Source organism: Micromesistius poutassou, assembly GCF_964030765.1.
Source record: "Micromesistius poutassou genome assembly, chromosome: 18".
NCBI classification, from domain to species: domain Eukaryota; kingdom Metazoa; phylum Chordata; class Actinopteri; order Gadiformes; family Gadidae; genus Micromesistius; species Micromesistius poutassou.
The window spans coordinates 14,238,403-14,253,402 of NC_140288.1; the positions used below are offsets into that span (position 1 = coordinate 14,238,403).

The following is a 15,000-nucleotide window of genomic DNA, read 5'->3' on the forward strand; positions in this document are numbered from 1 at the left end:
TTAATCGTATGGTCATTAAAGATTCTGCATCGAACGCAGAAATGCCAAGGAGCATGTATTATATTATATACATACAAACGGCTGTATGGTACGCTGTTGAAGAAATAGCCTCCGTTTCTGATGGCTGAAGATATTGCTAATGTTGCTTCGATTAGGAGGCGATTAGCTGGAGCCTCGGCCCACTGCATAGATATAGAGCACATATTTGTTGGGATTTTATTGAACCCTTATTTTTAACAGTCATTTTTTTAATCATATGGTCATTAAAAATTCTGCATCGAACGCAGAAATTGCCAAGGAGCATGTATTATATTATATACATACAAACGGCTGTATGGTACGCTGTTGAAGAAATAGCCTCCGTTTCTGATGGCTGAAAATATCGCTAATGTTGCTTCGATTAGAAGGCCTCTCACACGCTCACACGCGCCTCGCATCAGAGTGCATCAAACCGCAACACCTGGACAAGACTGGACTGGACAAGAGAAGAGAAGAAGACTGAAGACTGGACAAGACCGGAGAGACGAGGACCAGATTGAGGCCTTCATGAACCCGAGCTGCTGCACGAGAAGAACCCTAGTAGACACCACCAGCCAGGACGGCTCTACTTGGCTCCCTTCAGGGGTCCACACCCCCCCCCCCCCCCCCCCGCGCCTAAAGCCCAGAGGTGCTTCAAAAGGTGCTTCAAAGACACTTATTTCCTGTAGAGAGTACACTGCGCTTCCTGTCTATCGTAACCACTCCAACACGACCACTGATCTTACAGCTTATAGCCGATCTGAGTGTGAGCTACACAGAGCTCCAACGTGGAGGAGAAACAGCCAACCAAGACCTAACAGACAACCAACACGCATACGGACTACAAACGTCATCGCAATCTTGCACGGTGACGTTACACTTGATGCGTGACACCCTAGTGTGCCTACACTAGAGAGGCCTGTGAGTGCACATGGTGCAGTGCTGCCATTGAGCTGACCTCTGACCTCTAGCCTGTCTCTCCGCGGCGGACCGCCCTGACGGCTGATCACGTGCCAAGGCCTCAGGGCCGGCAGGTGGCCGCTGCGCCCGTCTTCCTCTGTGGCTCTGAACCCCACCCCAGCGCCGTCCTGGGCGCCAGCGCGGCATGAACGCAAAAACTACCTCTGTGCTGTTTACTTTGTAGTCATTTAATTTTCTCTGGTTACTGTTAGGGTGTTAACGGTTATTTTATCCATACTTCAGGTGTCAGTCACGACGCCTCCAAACACAACGCGCTAAGCGTCTCACAACACTGAGTCAACGACTGTTGTGAGACGTTGTGAGGAGGTGGAGGCGGGCAGAGCCGTCATGGGCGCCAGCGCGGCATCAACGCAAAAACTACCTCTGTGCTGTTTACTTTGTAGTCATTTAGCTTTTTTATTATAGTGTGAGATAGATGGCGGTTGGGGTATTTTGTTCAGAAATGCAGAGTAGATGTTGATTGAGTGTACAATAACAGGGGGGGGTAGGACTCTGATCGTTTTGGCTCGGTACTTAAAGACCCAAACTCCTTCACCGCTCTGCCCTTACAGTGAGAAACAAAGAGGAAGCTGCTTTGAAGTCCTGCAAAGAGAACCCTGGCTGAGGATCTGTCATGGCCGTGGGAGGACATTTATTATGCAAACGGAAGAATTGGGGGAAGAGACGTACTCCTGACTGCTGAAGTGCACAGTTAGTCTGAAAGTGGTTTAAAGAGGCATTTGTCATCAGACTAGAAGAACTAGGACTTCTCAAGCTAAAGGTTTCCCCAGTCAACACCAAACTGTTAATCCAGTCAACAGCGACCAGCCGGAGCCTCGGCCCACTGCATAGATATAGACATACATATGTCTATGCACATATTTGTTGGGATTTTATTGAACCCTTATTTATCCAGGTTGAAAACAAATTGAGATTAAAAATCTAATTTTCAAGGGGGGCCTCGGAGAGGTCAGCCTGGCACGGGGTAAAATACAACACAAAACAAACAACATACAATATGTAGCGACTCAACATATGGGATTTTAAGTCTTTCAGGAGCCCTTTCAGCAAGACTAGATCACTCAGTTTGAACTCTTTCAAAACACCAATACATACTAGATCAGTCAGTTTGAACTCTTTCAAATCAGCAATATACACTAGATCAGTCAGTTTGAACTCTTTCAAAACACCAATACATACTAGATCACTCAGTTTGAACTCTTTCAAAACAAATCAGCAATTGGGACTAGATCAGTCAATTGTAAGTATTTTTGCAGCTGATTCAAGGAAAGAAAAGTGACTCTTGCCCATCTCAGTCCTGACACGGGGAACAGACCGTTGGAGCCCAGAGTGTGGAGAACAGTCCGTGATGACCTTGGTCTCTTGACACATTAGAGCACAAGTAAGAGGAAGCAGGCGAAGCAGGGACGTTAAACCGTTAAACAGCGCCTGCGCCCCTACAACGACGGCCCCCCGCTGGGTTTTCATATAAAGTGTAATGGTGCGTGGCGAGGTGTACAGACTGTAAAAAAAAGTCTTAAACCACAGTGATGTGATAGCGAGGGGGCCCGTACACGTTGGGCAGTGGCACTCATGAAGAGAAGATGGGCGTAGCATAACAAGGGTAACACGGCGGTGGACGTCGGGGGCCTCTTGTTTAGTCTGTCATCATCAGAACGGGATTGTGGATCAATGTGAATACCCAAATGCATACTGTGGATTAGGGATGGGTCAGAATATTCGATTATTCGATTATTCGTTCCCGAGGATCAAAGTCGATTTTTAACATTTGGACCGTTAACATTTTTTCCCATTCAAATAAACAAGAATTAACGGACGGAACTAATGTTGGTTCTGTAGCATTGTTACAACACAAACACTGAACACTGTTAAAGTTTGTTTTTTTGCGTTTAAGATATATAAGTGATTTCTTGCAGATGATCCACGGCTGCCTTTGTGAATGTCGGCACACATCGAATAATCGATCATTCGTTCATAACCACCCACTGATTATTCGACCATGAAAAATTTGAGTTATTCACATCCCTACTGTAGATATATATATATTTAAATTATATATTTGAATATATTTCATGGGCTTTTTGGTGCCTTTAAGGACAGGACAGTGAAGAGAGACAGGAAAGCGGGTTGGAGAAGAGGGGGGGTGACATCGTTGTATTGCCTGCATGGTGAGCGCACTACTGGGTCAAGCCACCGGGCTCCCCCAGGTATTTATATCTGGCAACCAGGTCAATGCCCCAGTCCGTGTTAACGTGACCATGTCATCCTGACCAGTCCAAACAAACGGAAGACTGGAAGGAAGCGTTCTAGAGTTGGAGAACACCGTCACTTTAGTCTTCATTGGTGTCAACGGGGAACTATCTGAACTATTAACTAAACTTACTAATAAGCAGTTTGCAAGAAACCCATGGCTTGGGCAACGGAGGTTGAGAAGTTAATAATAGAGTCGGCCAAATAAAGATGTCATTTATCATTTGAATTCAGACAAGGTTATTAATATATGGAGAGAATACCCAGGGGGCCCGGGACTGATCCTTGGGGAACTCCCTTGGTAACAGAAAAAAAAAAAAAAGAAGTGGACCCAGCTAATTGCCACAATGGATTTTATCACGAAGGTAATTACTAATTAGGAAACCATGTTAGTGCCTCTAAGGACAGGCGAATGGTGAGAAGCCTCTGCAGAAGTATAATGGTGAACAACAGTGTCAGAGTTTCCTATTGTCCAGATCTTCACTCATATCATTTAAACTTTAGCAATAAAGTGATAGTAGGCCTAATGTGCTGTTATCTAAAGGCAGATTGAAATTCAAATTAATAAGGTGACTTACTTTTTTTTTTTTTTTAATTGCTCAGGATTTTCATAACTATATTTGTTTATTAAATTATTACTTATAACTATGTGTTTTTTGGATTTGCTGTATTTTAAGAGGAGTAGTAAGTGCATTTTGCTCTCTTAATGAGAGAAGTGAAGCGATTTCGCAGCCATCTCACTTTGACGCAGGAGAACCAGCGGGTGAAACCGCCCTCGACTCTGAATTTGGGGAAGGGAACACGTTTGTTAATAAAATATAAAAAGCTACTCTAAGTGCCGTCACGCCAGATCTCCATCCCCAGATAGTCATGGTGAGCAGTTCACGAAGAAAGGCTTAAGCACAGTGTGTGTTTAAAATCTCTTAAGAAGAATACTGCCATGGTCTAACTGTCGCGCTGGCACACAGTTACTTAGACAACTGTCAAATATTCCTTAGATACATAGATGCCTTTCATCCCAAAAGGTAGAAATACACACATGATTAGAAGAACCCTTGTGAGTTTTGAAGAGATCCTTGAAAGTAAAAATCATCAAGACCGGGGGACATCTCATATTCATACTTGACCTTCAAACCCAGCGTGCTTGACCTCCAGGATACATGGTCATGCAACGGACTGGTGTGGTCAGAGAAAGCATCCATGACATCACTTCACTGCACTTAGCACCAGACATGCATGCAAATGGGGACAAAATGAAAAGGAAAGACAGCACAGCAGCACCAGGATGTAGCATTGAATAAGACGCTACATCCTAAGTACACGTTCCAAGAAAAATGATGAAAAAATATGTTGTGTCGTATTCTGAGACACTCACAGGAAAAGGGAGAGTGAAGACAGAGATAAGAGAGTTGTCACAGTCTCACGGCAGCCAGAGACAGACCGAGGCAGAGAGGGAAATGGACTACTTCATCCCAGCAGAAGCCCATTCACAGCTGTCACATGCCTTATTATCAAAGCCCGGGTAAGATGTTTGGCAAGATGTTGTTCTTCAAACTGCACTCTATACACTTGAGAGTGACGGAGAGTGCCAGCGAGAGAAGCAGAGAACCACACAGAGCGCACCACTTAGCTGGCGATGGAAAGGCTCTACTATTTTGCATTTATTTGACCATTGATATCCAGCCATCGATGCAGCCGTCAGGGAGTCTCCAAGCTACGTTTTAAAGTGTTCTTACTCTCCAGCCATTACACTCCGTCACTCCGCCCTCTAGGTTTGAAAAACGAGCCATAAATCAACTCCAAATGAACTGAATCACATTCGTAATGCAAGACCTTGAACCTAGTTGCAACAAATGGACCAAGGTTTCAATCAAATAAGGGATGCCAAAGAAAAGGTTGCAATTATCAACGAGTTAAACAAACAAAAATCAAATATAAAAATAAAAAAAAACGATCAATGAATGGAACGGGCAGATCAACGAACCAAACAAATCAATCACTGAATCAAACAAACTGAAATCACGGAACCAAACCAATCGATCAACGGGCTGAACTGAATCCACGCCAAACTCCAACTCCCAACAGCTCACGGCGTAGACGTAGCCAGGGCATTAATGTTGCCCCTGTGCAAAGGAAGAGGATTTCTGCGCTGAACCACTGAGTGGTGGACACTCAGCCAAATCTGTGTGAGTGTGTGGAGGGATTAAAGCCCCACGGCCTGGGCCCCAGCGCCTACCTGTGGCCAGGAAGCGGTGTGCAGCCAGCATCAGCTGGGGGGAGATCTTCACTTGGCTGTCCCCGTCGTTCTTGAACGCCGAGAAGTCCCGCTTGTTCTTGTTGGGATCCACCTTCTTCCGGTTCTTGTTGTCAGCTGTCAGCGGCAGAGGAAGACCAAATAAGGGTCGTCATTAAAACTACGTTTACACGCGTTTCATACTGAGCCGCAGGTTTTTCCCAGATAAACGCGGACTCACTGTAAAGATCGGATTCATCCAGGATCTCCGATTTGATGATCTCCTCGATGACGTCCTCCAAGGTGACCAATCCCAGCACCTCGTAGAAGGGATCTCCCTCCCCCTCGTTGTTCACCTTCTGGACGATGGCCAGGTGGGACTTACCTGGGGACAGGACAGAGCATCACATGGTCACTAGTGTTCACCGTGCACGACCTGTGCCGGGTCATTATGAATGAAAAGTCTGCAGGTTACAAAAAATAATGACACCCAAGCAAAAAAAAAAGGTCCTGGATTCGATCCCTGATATCCTATACCTGTAAGCATCCCTGAGCACGCATAACATGATACCTGCTAATGAATGACATGTTTGTAGAAAAGTGCCAGGCTAAATTATTAAAAATCCTAAAAAGTAAATAGAGCTTTTTAATGGTTTGCTAGATCATATAGAGATCATATATAAACGTATAATGCACGGTAGAAATACTCTTTATAACCACAGCACATTATTTGTCATATCCGCCTATGGCAATGCAAGGGGAGCGGGACCCTTACTAGCAACAATACCTCAGGAAGGGAGGTACTCTGGGTTAAATCGTACTCTTAAGTTGCAGCCGCGACAAAGCCAGTGGCCAATTGGTTTAAAAGAAACGACCATCTCATGTGCTTCACCACTAGTTAACACATCCACAGTAGATGGAACGATTAGGTCTGTCAGCGCAGATTTAGCTTGTCCAACAGAGCAGACAGCAGGAGCCTGAAGTCTTATTATAGAGCAGACTGCACTAAGCTTTGGAGTAAAGAAATAGAGGGAGCTGGGAGAAAAGCTGATAAGAGAGAGAGAGAGAGAGAGAGGGGGATTTGGCTAAGTTAAGGGGAAAAAAAAGAATAGATAAGGCTGACATGTGTTGTAATAGGTAATGAACCATCACATATCAGATTATATGACTGCTGTTTTCAGTAGTTCATGTTGTAAAAAAAAAAAGCTTTCATCTAAAATTACAATATCGTTGGTGTGACTTAATTCTGCAATATATTCATTGCAATATATTACAACGCGTTAACAAATAGCCTACAATACAAGGAATCCAACCCTTCAAATTCTAATCATTCATAAATAACAAATCAAAATAATGTCATTTCCAAACTGAATGGGTATTGCGGAGGAGATCAATATCCCAGGGATTTTGTCCTCATTTTTAGCCCCAACATTCAAGTAAAAATCAAAAGGAGGATCAAAACACTCCCATCTGAGTGCCTTGCCTTCAGGCTGCAGTAGCGGCGAGTGGCAAGGCACCTGCGTCCCCCCGTCCCCCCCCCCCCCTTACACCGCCGCGCAGCACGAAAACACACGGAGCAGAGGAGCTGTCACCACCACAACGTCCACCACACAGCAGCCCCGGCGCCCATCAATCAACTGCTCTCAAGGTCGCCCGTCCGAGGTCAGCCGAGCCTCGCCCTGGCCGAGCCATGGACGAGCGTCATCCCCGCCCCATTCATAAAACATGTTCGGAGGAGTGTAAACATTGATACAGCCGAGTGTCGAGGTGTCCCTGAAGCAAGGCATGCAAAACCCCCATGCTCCCGACGAGCTGGCTGTCGCCCTGCACGGCTGACACCGCCGTCGGTGTGTGAATGGGTGCATGAATGGGGAGGGGGGGGGAGTGTCAGGCAGTGTTGTGAAGCGCTTTAGATAAAAGCGCTAATGCAGTCTATTTACCGTTTACCCATGACCAGGGGGTTATGACCAGCCACAGCCAACAGCAGCGGGGTACACAACAACAAAAAGGAACGCTAACAACCGGCCTGTAACGACGGCAGGCCGCTGCGCGACGGTGGACTCATCGTCTGAATTCAGGAGATGACACCGCGGGCCGTTAGATGTGTTGGGTTATCTGGAAGGAAGGTGTCGCTTCAAAACGTGAGCAGGGCTAATCAGGTAGCCCGAGATGGGTGCCGTCCAGCCAGCGTAGAATGTCGGTCACCCGCGGTGTCACGTTTTTCTCCTTCCCCCCCCCCCCACGCACCCACCCCCCCCCCCCACCCACCCACCCCCACCCTCCATCCCTCCTCCTCCTCCTCCTCCTCCTCTCCTCCTCCGCTAATGGAGGAAAAAAAGTAGGCTGGGATGTTCCACTTATCAATACAGTGATCGATCAGCATCCAGTGGGAGGGGCTTGACCGTTGACAGTCCGCAGAGGGAAAGGCTGGGAATAAACACAGGCTGAGAAACACACAGAGAGTTAAGATATGCCTGTTAGGGCATCTCGCTCAGGTACGCCTGCAGGGAGACTGTGGACATTGGGGGCTCGAACCCAGGACCTTCTGGCTGGGAGTACCTCCTAACCACTATCCCCCCGTGTGTGTGTGTGTGTGTGTGTGTGTGCGTGTGCGTGTGTGTGCGTGTGTGCCTGTGTGTAGGTCTGACACCCAGACAAACCAAGACTGCCAAGAACTGTGAATCAAAGATGCACACCACCCCTTCACACACACACCCCCACCACCACCACCTCCACCACCACCTCCCCCACCACCACCACCGCCGCCGCCCCCACCACCACCACCACCACCACCGCCACCACCACCTCCACCTCCACCACCGCCACCACCGCCCACCACCACCGCCGCCACCTCCACCACCACCACCACCGCCACCACCTCCACCACCACCACCACCGCCGCCACCTCCACCACCACCACCACCACCGCCACACCTTTCTTGAACTCCTCCAGCATGGCGTCCAGCTTGGTGTCGTGGAACACAAAGTGCACCGGGTGGTTGTAGAACTTGGTGATGGTCTTCAGCGTGGTGCAGTCGTCGGGGTCGACGAAGGCCAGGTCCTTCACGTACAGGATGTCCACGATGTTGGAGCGCTCGCCGTCGTACACGGGGATGCGCGTGTAGCCGCTCTCCATCACCTCCGACATGGTGTCAAAGTCCAGCACGGCGTCCGACACCATCATGAAGCAGTCGCCGATGGGCGTCATCACGTCCTCCACCGTCTTGTTGCGCAGCTCCAGCGCCCCCTGGATCATGTTCATCTCCTCGCGCACCAGGTCGTTGTAGGGCTCCGTCACCTTCAGCATGCCCACCAGCTTCTCCCGGTTGTACACCGTGCCGATCTCCTGGCCCAGCAGCACGTCCAGCAGCTTGCTGACGGGGAAGCTGAGCGGGAACGTGAGCAGCATGAAGAACTTGGTCACCAGGATGGTGTTGGCGCCCACCGCCAGGCCGTGCCGCGAGCACAGCGCCTGCGGCACGATCTCGCCGAAGATGACGATGCCCACCGTGGACGCCACCACCGCGCCCAGGCCCGAGCCGATCAGGTCGTCCAGCAGGATGGTGAGCGTGGTGTTCACCAGCACGTTGCCCAGCAGCAGGGAGCACAGCAGGTAGTTGCCCTTGCTGCGGATGGGCTCGATCTTGCGGGCGTACTTCTTCTCCTTGTCGGTGCCGCAGCTCTGCACGATGCGCAGCTCCATGGGGTCGAGGGCCATGAGGCCCAGGTTCAGCCCGCTGAACATGCCCGACAGCACCAGCAGGCAGCACAGCAGGATGCACTGGAACCACATGGGCAGCAGGGACTTCTTCGCCTCCACCACGAGGAAGCGGCCGTCGCTGTCCCCGAACAGCACCCAGCGGCCGCCGTCCGCGCTGCGCACGCACAGCGCGTACTCCTTGCGCGGCTCGCTCTTGCGGAGCGGCTTCACGTTGATGCTGAGCACGCCGGTGGTCCCGCGGCCGCTGACGTTCATGTACGTGCCCACGCTGATATCCTTGGTGAAGTCGGCGCAAGTCCTGTTCGCGGGGTCCATCCCGGGCGACGTGTCATGAGGGGGGGAGCCGCCGCCGCCGCCCCCCTCCTCCTCGTCGTCCTCGTTCGCGAGCTCCGTGAAGCGGATTTGCGTCCAGGTGTCCGAGTGTAAGTGCACCCCGTAGAACCGGAGCTGGACGGTACTCTCCTCCGTTACCTGGATGACCCCGCCGTCCGTGGTGCCGCTCGGTTTGTCGCTTTTCTCCAACCGCATACCCAGCACGTGCGTGCCGCTGCCGCCGGCGCCGCCGCCCGCGGCCGGCCCCGTCTCGGTCCGCCCTCCGACCGCGCTCCATAGAAAGATCATCAAAGTCAGAACATACCCTTGCTGCCCGCTCCACTCTGTCGCCATGTTTGTTTCACTCTTTGGCGACCTGGGAGTTGACGTCATTTACTCATGGCTCGCGGCTCCACCCCTCTGCTTTAGTCCTATTACCGTCGGCCCAACGTCGACAGGTACAAGAGTCGAACACGCGGTGCGGGTTTGTGTGTGAGAATACCGCCGGTTACTGCGCCTCGGGCAATGGCCGGTGATAGCAATCCGTTAATCCGCGGCACGAGCCCGTTATATGCGTGGGGGCGGCTCGACGTGAACTCTTGCAAGCCGACTGACCGAATAGCGTTCATTTGAAGGCGAGCCCGGATTAAAAAAACAACAACTACTATTAGCACGTCTAATGTTCCTCACCCAGCATCCTCCCGTCCCGTGGTGCTGCGGCGCGTGAACTTCGCGCACACCAACCTGTCTCCCTAATCGTACGTCACACGCTTCTGACAGCCCCGGAGCAATGCGGCAGCGCGAGCTTTACTGCTGCTGCTGCTGCTGCGGTGGTGGTGGTGGTGGTGGTTGCCAGCGGTTTCCCCCTATCCCAGCTCCAGCAGTACAGCAGCAGCCCGACCCAGCTGTTATGTAAAGGCACATGGCGGCATCGCTGTGCACCCCCCCCGCCCCCCCCACCCCACCTCATCTATCCTCCTGCACCACCACCTCCTCACCTGCACCTCTCTCTCTCTCTCTCTCTCTCTCTCTTTCTCTCTCTCTCTCTCTCTCGCTCTCTCTCTTTCCCTCTCTCTCTTTCCCTCTCTTTCCCTCGCTCTCTCTCTCTCTCGCTCTCTCTCTCTCTTTCCCTCCCTCTCTCTCTCTCGCTCTCTCTCTCTCTCTCTCTCTCTCTCTCTCTGGCACTGCGCCGCGTGCCTGGATGCAGGGGCGCCGCGTCGCACGAGCTGCAGGGTGAAGGCGGCTCGAGCTGAGTCAGCGTTATTATTATTATTATGTCATCATTTTTTATTTTTTTGCCAAGCGTCACACAGTGCATTGTTGTCGGTCCCCAATCCGGTCCGGACCACCGTAGTGTCTCAAAGCACAGTTCACACTGTTACCATTTTATTAACGTTGGGCTTCATTGGGAAGGGTTATGCAGTAACATTTACTATGCTTCGCTATCTATCTATCTATCTATCTATCTATCTATCTATCTATCTATCTATCTATCTATCTATCCATTAATCGGTCTTTGTCGATATATCAACCAATCTGTCCGTCTATAGACCTATGTTTGTTTTCATTTTGCGGTCACAATGCTGACTGTGAAATAATAAAGGAACAATAATATATTTTATTTATACTCAAACCAGTTCCATCACATGTTATATTCGTTTTAATTTCACTGTATACATATGTATTAAAAAAATCGGCTATTTAATAGTCACAACATTTCAATGACAGACAATTATGTAATAAAGTCATTGATACAAAAAATATATTAAACTATTGCTACCAGCGTCCCCTAGTGGTCGATTTCACTGCATCCTTCTATTTGAAGAGGTCAAAGTACTAAGTCACTTTAATACTCACAAAATTGTTACATAATTCTAAAATGGAATACTGATGACGTAATGATGATTCTGTAGTTAACGTTACCACAATACAAATAAGTGTTTGATTTATTTTTAGAAGAAAAATAACAATCTTTGCATTATATTATATCTTCAACAAATCTCTCACCTATCACATCGTAGATATTTTGGTAACGCAAAATAGTTACTCTGATAGTAAGAAAATTGCAAAGTTATTTAACCCGACATAGAAAAAAAGCATGATATATACATGCGTTTTTTTTTTACTACTGTCTGAATGCATTACATTACACAGATAATATTTTCTATCTCTTCATAAGATCACACTTAGTCTGATCTTGATGTGTGTCGCAAAGACTAGCACCCGGTCATCAGCCATATTTAATGCTGAACAAATTACAAATCTAAACATTTTCCAATAATAATTAGAAAAAAATATAATATAATTAGAAAATAATATATATATATAATATAATATACTCCTTCTGCTTTCTTCCCTCTCGTTATTTGGGGAGATGTTCCTCTTCCCTTCAGGGTAAGAGGGGTTGTCGTATAAAGTGTAGTTGTGGTTAAGGGCTGTACAAATAAAGCTGAATTGAATTGGAGAAAGTGGTTTGAGCAGTCCTCACAGTCCTCAGCTATTATGTCATGATTTGTTGCAAGATCGTCACACACTACCATGTTTTTCGCGACACAATCTGCTACAACCACTGGAATGGCCGAGTGAATGTCGCACAATGTTACTGTTTTATACCTTTGGTTTCATCCAGACAAATCTCATCCGTGGGAATGACCTCCCCATCTGGGTCGTATTGCATAAAGAGATGAGAAGGTTTCGGAGGGGGGTTTGAGGAGGGGCCCTCAGGGGCCCGGGGTCTGACCCTCCGATGGGGGGAGGACCTCCACGTTGTAGCTGACCCTCTTGGACTGCAGGATACTGTAGCTGTTGTCGAAGCGCAGCACGTCTGAAACCACAGCAGGGACACTGTTCATTGTACCATTTTATGATATCAGATATATAAGATTCAACGTTAAGATGTTGGATTTTATAAAAAAGAAATATTTTTCTATGTGGTCATATATCGGACGCGTTTATCCAAAGGGACAAACAGTGCATGCAGCTTTATACATGTCATTAATGACCTATATACATGTCATTAATGACCTATATACATGTCATTAATGACCCATATACATGTCATTAATGACCTATATACATGTCATTAATGAGTTATATACATGTTATTAATGAGCTATATACATGTCATTAATGACCTATATACATGTCATTAAGGAGCTATATACATGTCATTAATGAGCTATATACATGTCATTAATGAGATATATACATGTCATTAATGAGCTATATACATGTCATTAATGACCTATATACATGTCATTAAGGAGCTATATACATGTCATTAAGGAGCTATATACATGTCATTAATGACCTATATACATGTCATTAAGGAGCTATATACATGTCATTAATGACCTATATACATGTCATTAATGACCTATATACATGTCATTAAAGAGCTATATACATGTCATTAAGGAGCTATATACATGTCATTAATGACCTATATACATGTCATTAATGAGCTATATACATGTCATTAATGACCTATATACATGTCATTAATGAGCTATATACATGTCATTAATGACCTATATACATGTCATTAAGGAGCTATATACATGTCATTAAGGAGCTATATACATGTCATTAATGACCTATATACATGTCATTAAGGAGCTATATACATGTCATTAATGACCTATATACATGTCATTAAGGAGCTATATACATGTCATTAAGGAGCTATATACATGTCATTAATGACCTATATACATGTCATTAAGGAGCTATATACATGTCATTAATGACCTATATACATGTCATTAATGACCTATATACATGTTATTAATGACCTATATACATGTCATTAATGACCTATATACATGTCATTAATGACCTATATACATGTTATTAATGACCTATATACATGTCATTAATGACCTATATACATGTGATTAATGACCTATATACATGTGATTAATGACCTATATACATGTCATTAATGACCTATATACATGTCATTAATGACCTATATACATGTCATTAAGGAGCTATATACATGTCATTAATGACCTATATACATGTCATTAATGACCTATATACATGTCGTTAATGACCTATATACATGTCATTAATAAGCAGGTAGGGGTTTAAGCATCTTGCTCAAAGAAGTCTACAGAAAAAGGCACCGGAAATCAAACCCAGTGCCTTTCTGCTGGGGAGCCAACGGGAAGATGGTTTTATGAAAACAGGAAAATATAACATTATTGTAGTTGTTGAGATTGTATGGCAAATGAAGATGGCTCTCATTACGTCAACATGTCCTTGTAAACACTGCTTTTTTTCTCAATCAATCAAACTTGAGCGTCGACGTACAGGCTCCGGGCTGAGGGCAGAGCAGGGATTGGTCCTCTGGGACCAGGTGTGCGTTGTAGCGCTCGCTAGGAAGCACCTGGCGCGGACCGGCACCCCCGTCCTCCTGGCTCCGGAGGAACACGCCGAAGCCGATGTCGGCTCCGTCGCTCGCAAACTGCCACCTGCAGAGAGTGGCGACGTTCAGACGTCAAGGGGCCCCTCTGTGTGACCTCTATGTGACCTCTATGTGACCTCTATGTGACCTCTGTGTGACCCCCTTCTACCATGAGCCGCTCCACGCCCACCTAAAACCGCGGGCCCATTCGTGACATCACAAATGGGATGGAGCGTGCGCACCCTGAGCCATGCTGGATGGATCGGTACCATCCACTGGGTAGGCACAAGTGGTCGCTATGCCAGACCCACTTGTGATGTAGCGTTGTCCCACTTGTGACATCAACAAGTGGAAGTGGTCCAGCTGTGTCTGATGCTGAGGTGCTTGGTGGTTCGGGTTAACTCCCGACCTTCCAGTTGACACAGCTCACTACAACTCAACAACTCCTTCCAATCCAGTTGCACACGCCCACTTGTGATGTCACAAATGGGAGGAATTTTTTTTATTTTTTTTATTTTTTTTAAATCTAGCTACGCTAGACCAACGCGCCAGGAGTACAACCTGCGGTGCTTGCGGTAACACGTGTGTAAAACGTGCGCGGCTCCAAAGGTGGCGGTTGTTTGACGGTTGAACAGAAAGTAACGTATGATGATGACGATAGCGTCCGGTCAGACGAGGCGCGGCGGCGGTGAGACGGCCGGAGAGAGACGTACCTCAGGACGCTGCCCGGCTCCGTGACGTCGTACTCCAGGTCCAGCGCCGAGCCCCGGCTGATGCTGACGCTCGTGTCGTAGGTCACCTTCAGCGAGTCGCGCACGTAGTAGGACTTGGGCACCGGGCCGCCGTAGTTGATCTGCGAAAAAAACACTTTATTATAAAATAAATCAAGATTATACGTACGGCCCACCGTGTTTTGACCACCGGGTCTCGTGTTAACGAGCCGTTTTTAGATCTGGCCGTTTGTGACGTCACGAGGCGGAGTGTCCGACGTGTGTCTGAACGCTGGGAGGCTTTGTGTGTCGGGTTCCAGCCCTTCCACATCCCAGATGATACAGTCCACCATTCAACAACTTC

General features: G+C 47.6%; 2 protein-coding genes across 2 annotated transcripts in view; both read right to left on the bottom strand.

The window, feature by feature from the left end:
- The window catches only part of cnnm4a (cyclin and CBS domain divalent metal cation transport mediator 4a), a gene marked incomplete at both ends in the record, with an annotated part of 20,734 nt that extends 10,826 nt beyond the window's left edge, over nt 1-9,908 (bottom strand). Inside the window, 3 exons of the mRNA XM_084483337.1 lie at nt 5,486-5,620; nt 5,724-5,867; nt 8,417-9,908. Coding sequence (XP_084339463.1) covers nt 5,486-5,620; nt 5,724-5,867; nt 8,417-9,908 — 1,771 coding nt within the window. The remainder of the gene's footprint in view (nt 1-5,485; nt 5,621-5,723; nt 5,868-8,416) is intronic.
- Nucleotides 9,909-11,121: 1,213 nt separating this feature from the next.
- The window catches only part of LOC311363008 (SEC14-like protein 2), a 10,370-nt gene continuing 6,491 nt past the window's right edge, over nt 11,122-15,000 (bottom strand). The window contains exons 10-12 of the mRNA XM_084482927.1: nt 14,640-14,779; nt 13,833-13,993; nt 11,122-12,339 (exon numbers count right to left, since the gene is read on the bottom strand). Coding sequence (XP_084339053.1) covers nt 12,236-12,339; nt 13,833-13,993; nt 14,640-14,779 — 405 coding nt within the window. The 3' untranslated portion in view covers nt 11,122-12,235. The remainder of the gene's footprint in view (nt 12,340-13,832; nt 13,994-14,639; nt 14,780-15,000) is intronic.